Consider the following 6,569-nt stretch of genomic DNA (forward strand, 5'->3'; position numbering starts at 1 on the left):
CATTAAAAGTCCATTAAAAATGCCAACTTTGCATGATTTTGTAAATAACGACAATTTAATGCAAAGTTGGCATTTTTAATGGACTTTTAATGCAACTTTTAGAGCTACTTTGCATTAAAAGTGTCATTATTTAACGAATGACACTTTATGACAACTGTCATAAAGATTCACAAAGACTTCTTTATTTTCATGACAGGTGTTATGTCAGACTTATGCACACCCTTTCAAATAAAGTGTTACCCTTTTTTTTTTTGAAAAGTTATGAAATCAGATAAGAGTCTGAAAATAAATCCCTTGACCAGTCACATGTAAGGTTTCCATCTTCAGTGAGGTGATCCTTAGATCCATTAAGATCTCTCTCACCTTCTGTCTCATTAGCCTGAGTCTGATCCCACAGAGCTCTGCCATCATTTCCTGCAGCTCTGAGAGATCGCCTCATGTTGCAACCTGAATCCCTGCAGCCATTTTCCGTCTGCCATTKTTTTCTGAATGAGACTCTCAACTGCATTTTAAGAGCAGGAGTAGGAGGAACAACTCCCTCTGCGTTGTCATAGTCCCAAACAGTCACATTGCTCGYTTCAGAGTCACGTTTCTGACTGGTTGGACTGSGTGACTCAAAGCTAGTTGCTCCTCTTTGCCGCGCTACCTGCTGCCCCGCTGGATGTCTTTCTTTACATTTCTCAGCCTTCCTGAATCCCCTTCCTGGAGTAATTTTGCTCTTCCACCTCCTGGATCTGACACTSCGCCTTAAATTTTCTTTTGATGTCTCATCTTTCAAACTTCTGCAGGAAGTGACCGCGGGCGATCGTGTCATTCCACCTGCTTTTACAATGGGAGTGGACTGAGAAGGAGGAACAAAGTCGAAATCTTGCAGGCCTACAGAATCCCTTTTAGCGCACAGATTGCTTTTCAGCTTCCGTTTGTCAGGCGTTGAATGTGACACGCTYGAGGCTTCATTCTTTACGTGCTGAACATTCATCTCAGCGAACCGGAAACGGGCATCTGAAGGCGATCCCTCGGTGCGTGTGTGAGTTGTGTACGTTTCCGGGTGTACAAATGAGTCACCGAATAAGTCAGCTGAGCAGTTGTAACCGTCCACTTCATTTTGCTCTTCTTGTTTTTCAAAAGATAAAAAAGCTTCATTGTACCTCGGAATCATGTTGTCTTCAGGTCTGCTCATGCGTTCACCACAGCTCTTCCAGTCTCGATCAGATAAAATATGTTTTCCCTCTCCATCTATTGTTGGCGTATTAGCGATATCTTGGAGGTGGTTTGTGGAGATCATCTCTGCGGCATTCAGACAATCAGAAGCTGGCTCGGCTGACCGGTTTGCGATTTCCGCAAAGGTTCCCGTTGTTTGTTTTTCATGCTGCAAATTTAAGTTTGTCGTTTTACAGAGAACATTTAAACCTTGGTCTTGTTTGCACAAAAATTCGGAGAGGCTTTCAGAGAAAGGCAAATCATCCCAAGCAAATGAGCTTGATAAAAAAGTTTGGGATWGATGTGTGGTGGGAAGCTCCTTCGGAGTGAAACTGCAGSTTTTGTACCTCGGCTGTGATGGACTACAGCAAGTTTTCACACTGAAGCCGTTTCCAGCACTTCCTGCACAAGAGGAGTTTGAATCTCCAGTAAAGGATGGATGGCTGTGAAAGCTGGACTCTAGCTTTRGAGTCTCCTCGGTGCCCGGATGGTTCTGCGTGTGAACTCTCTGCACAGGAAGTGGCGCTGGGCTGCATCCCGTCAGTCTGCTGCTCTGACCTGCGCCATCCTGACTGGATCTTTCCTCCTGCTCTGCTGAGGACGTCACAAGCCCAAGCGACTGCTGCCACGGAGGGGTGGAAGTAAATGACTGGTTCTGGTGCTGGAAACTGGGATGGAAACAAAAACGCTTTTACTTATGTGTGCGCAAATTTTATACATTAAAAATAAAGTGAAGGAGATTCTAAAAAGGGTGAGGCTGGAATATTTCTGTACAGGAAACACCGTGATTTCTGTCATTTCTTACCGAAGTAGCGCCTGGGACAGATGACCTGAGGGACACAGAGTGACGTCACTGAGGGTGCTGCTCGGAGAAGGACCGGAAATCAGCAGCAGGGGGGCTGCGGACGGTCTKCTGGGATCAGCTACWTCCTCAGAAGCTCTCTGAAGGAGGTGCTGATAATAACTGAGCACGGTGCAGCCGGTCGGGCCTGARGCTGGGGGAAGAATCATCTGACTGGCAACAAACTGGGCTCTCTCTCCTCTGCTGGACTCACTTCCATCAGGTTCTTCAAGCCAGGGTTCCCGTTCTGTTCTGCTCACCTGAACACAGACGGACAACAGASCAGAGATCAGGTCAATCCACGTGGCCACGGTTTCACTTTTAATTTATTTAGCTTTATTCAAGTAAAAATCCAACATAGAGAGAAACTTGAAGTTTCTCTCAATGTTGGATTTTTGATGTGGAGAACTACAAAACTAAAAAAAAAAAAGATAGTAACTCAAATTATACATAACTTGATTAGCAGATCCAGAAAACAATTTCTGATTGTCTGATTTAGAGGTACAGGAAAACTTCCTTCTGTTTTATAGTAATATAATATTTTATCATGTGCATAAAATGTAATAATTATAAGTAAAAATCTGTAGGACTGATTTAGAAAAATACAGACAAAATTCCCTTTATAAAACTTATTTTACTTAATCTTAAAATTCAGAAGGCTCTGAAATATTTTGTAATTATTCCAGATTTAATAAATAACTATTAATAATAATGTGCAAAACACACGTTTTTTTTATTATTCAGAGGAATTACTGCACATTTAAAATGTGAACCAGCCTTAAGCAGAATATAATATAGCAGCATTATTGTAGCACCTTTGCTTTTTTCATTAGTTTAGTTCATCTTTAAAGAATAACAATTTGCTTCATATTACATTTATTGCTCCTTGATTGATTCTAACTATATTTTAACCTGGAGAAATATACAGAATCCTCTTCATGTTTCTTTTTATGTGAAAGAGATTGGTCAATTGGCAAAAGTTTCATTCTTCAAACTGATTTGGATAGATCATGAGACTATTCCTTTATGTTTTGATTTTAGCTTTAAGAAAATTATTTTTTATTGTAGCTTAAAGACACTACAAATATAAAATTAACAAATGATTTAAAAAAAGAAGACATTTTTGCATACCAACATGGATGGGTAGTTCTTTTCCTTCAGCATAAATATTTAGACTTGCATGTTAAACACAATTAGTGTGCCATCCTGGCCAACTGGGCAGATTTGTTTCAGTTACCTGAAGAACTTGTAAAACCTGGCACAGTTACAAAAATAACACGATCCAAGATCAAGATGTACTAGCACTTTTTTTAAACAACTAATGTGAATTTTACCTGAATGAAAAACTAGGAAGTACGACGCTGCATAACAAAAAAAAAAAAAAACCTATTCAAACTCTATTACCTTTATACCAAAGATGAAGTATCTACCGAGGAAACAGTCTTCAACTGCTTTCGCCAACAATGTGGATCTTGCTGATGGTCCAGCAGGTCCCTCCGAATTTTCAGCTAACCTACAGATAATAAAATAAAAACCCAGCAGATTTTGTCAGTATAAGTGCAAGTCTATTATGCATCATCAGTTGACTCTTCTCCATTGTTATCTGCTTAACAATGTCTTCTTTTAATTTTCTTGYTCATAATAACTAGCAGAAACATAGACAATTAATTAGATTAGATTTGAGCATTTGAAAACCAATGTGTGCAGTTCTGCAAATGCAAACAACAGCTTGAATGCAATATTAAGTGGAGTGCTAAATTTCAAATGCAAATTCTGCATGCCAATAATTGTATTTGGCCTGTTGGATGGACTTTCACTGCCCACGATTACACACACTCGATTTATGTTTTTAGTGACCCAGACACTAAAGTTAACAAATAGTATAATACTGTATGATTACACAGACACCGCTTTAGTTTGAGTTGAGAGGGGATGGGATTTAAAAAATGGATACTTAATCATTTATCATCATGTAAAAGATATAAAATACATTATGTTCATCAAAATGTGATCACAGAGAACTCATTCCAACATGCAAAGTGTGCAGRGAAACCTCAGGCTGGGATTCAAACCCAGAACATTTTTACTGCAAGGCAACAGAGCTACCAACTGTGTCACTTTGAATGGAAAATAAGACATTTAAAAAATTACCTCTGTAATCCACTTGCATGGATGCCGAAAAAGGAGTTCAAAGTATTTCCAAACACGGTTACACCAAATGTGGATGTATCTCGGACAACTCGCAGGGAGAGACGGTATCTGTAGTCYACTTGAYCCTTGAGACACCTGTAATCACACCTGGAGCACCTATACCTGACAGAGAGGACACGTGACTGTGGATTAATGTCTGCAGTACAGAAGTACACAGAATAAGAATATAACCATGTTGAATTTCCTCTGAAATAACATTTGTCAACCAGAGTTAAAACTTCTTTATATTTCGTTTGTACCTTAATGCGTCTCTCTGTTCAGCATCGATCCGGGAGAAGCAGCCTTTGCAGCAGGGATAAAACACACAGGCATCTTGTAAAGACAACACGGTACAACCCACCAGAACCCGCCGGACAGACATCAGTTCAACACGGAGAACAGAATTAATCTGTTAGCTAACATTTAGCTAACTCCTTAGCATACATGAAGGCTGATTTAACGGAACTGGGGAAACGGTGTTGGAAAGAAACGCAGGAAATAGGGAACTAACAAACAAAAACACGGAGATACTTATTTCCTCCTAGATTTTCTTTCTAAGAGCAAAGCGTTTTCAAATGAAAAGCGCCACAGGCTGTTTTGGTTGGAATTTCTTCTTCGGCTAGTTATTTACAGACTGAATTCATCACTGCCACCTTTCGGTCTATGCATGAAATGGCAGGTTGTTGTGAAGTCAACTTCATACTAAATTGACTTCCTGTTTTCTGCCCCTCAAATGTTCACTTCATGTCTATGGTTCACTTATCCCACCCAAGCCAAAATGTTTCCCGGTTTATCCAGTGCAGTTTGAATAAAACTGGGGCTGAATGATTCTATATCTAATGTTTCCATTACCTTATACTATTTATTTTAAATTATATAATGAATAGGCTGCATTAAATGCTGTTCATCAAAAATGTATCTCCAGATACRGAAGTATTTCTAGATACATAACAAAAACTTTTTGTATAACAMATATAATGTGATAGTAGCTGTTTTTCATTCAGGTCAGATTACARTTCCTTTTTTAAATCTCTATCTATGCAGCCAATAAAATTTAACACARGTTTTATTCAAGTTCAGTTCTATAAAACTGAACAYGAGTTCAGTTGTATTGACTGCAATGGCTGTGTGCAGTGGAAGAAGAATATTACAAGTATATTATCTTTCAATAGGATTAACCACCCTTATTTTATTTGGGTTTAATTGAGACCAACACAAAGCAGTAAACTGGATTTGAAGTGCAAAGAAAATGACTCAAAATTTTAATAAAATACAACTAGGGCATTAAAGAGCATTGTAGCCTCTTTTACTTTGATACCTGTAAATAATATTTAGTGCAGCCTGTTGCTTCCAAATGTGTGTGATTTGCTCTCTCTATATATATTTATGTAGGTGTTCTGTGTAAGGTCACAGAGGCATAAGATAAATAATCCAGCATCATAAAGTCCAAGGAACACACCAGAGTACRGAACACCTATAAGCATATGAATACCTACACAGGGATGGCAAAGAGAGCATTAATTAGGAAAGCAGCCATAGTAACTCTGGAGGACTTGTAGAAATTCACAGCTCAGGTGGGTGAACCTGTTAACAGAACAACCTGCACACTCCTCAAATTTGTCTTCAATGGAAGAGAGCCAAGATTGTGAAATTGGTGAGAGGAAGCAAGAAGTAGTTTYGTCTGCAAGAAGGAACAAGGTGTTCAGGGCATCTTATTCCTTGAACATGTGGAACAAGATGATCTGGTCACAGAAAACTMAAATAAAACTTTTTGACTTATATGGCAAACTCCATGGCTGAGGGAAAACTAACATGAAGCTTGTATGTGGCAGCATCATGTTGTGGAATGGGCTCAGCAGGGCTGATGGAAACACAGTGGTACCTAAAACAGAGATGTGGGGRTACTTGTAAGGACAAATAATTCTTCAAAATCAACACAAATATAGATATATGTCTCAGCTTTCTGCACTTTGCAGAATGGTGTGAATTGAATGGGTTTTAACTCTTTAAAGTCTTTTAGCAGAAAGTTATTATATCTTTGGCATCACTAACCTGACAACAGACACAAATCACCTGTCTTTGTAGTAATATTCGTACTAAGTTGGCATCATTATGAGTGCTTCTTGTGTTTTTGACATGTTGCTACAAGAAGCCACTTGTTAGGCTGTTCTGTTGTTTCTACGTAACTTCCCAACTCTGAGTCGTTTTAAGGAGGAACTTTGTTTTCAGAGTAAAAGAGAACAATGACAACAGATATTACATGTGGTTAGTTTGGTGTGCAACATTTAAAGGTGAGGATTTTCTGAAGCTGCACTTTGCCCTAAAATAAGGCTTGTTT

At 38.9% G+C, this 6,569-nt stretch overlaps 1 protein-coding gene across 1 annotated transcript; it reads right to left on the minus strand.

Moving 5' to 3' along the window:
* Positions 1-188: 188 nt before the first annotated feature.
* Positions 189-4,870, minus strand: ddias (DNA damage-induced apoptosis suppressor). Its single transcript, XM_008405732.2, has 5 exons — positions 4,492-4,870; positions 4,193-4,354; positions 3,446-3,554; positions 2,006-2,301; positions 189-1,868 (listed from the first exon to the last, which is right to left on the minus strand). The coding sequence occupies exons 1-5, from the start codon at positions 4,611-4,613 to the stop codon at positions 260-262; spliced, it is 2,298 nt and encodes a 765-aa protein (XP_008403954.1). The 5' UTR covers positions 4,614-4,870; the 3' UTR covers positions 189-259.
* Between the last annotated feature and the right edge of the window lie 1,699 nt (positions 4,871-6,569).

This window comes from Poecilia reticulata, linkage group LG3 (genome assembly GCF_000633615.1).
Source record: "Poecilia reticulata strain Guanapo linkage group LG3, Guppy_female_1.0+MT, whole genome shotgun sequence".
Taxonomy (NCBI): Eukaryota; Metazoa; Chordata; class Actinopteri; order Cyprinodontiformes; family Poeciliidae; genus Poecilia; species Poecilia reticulata.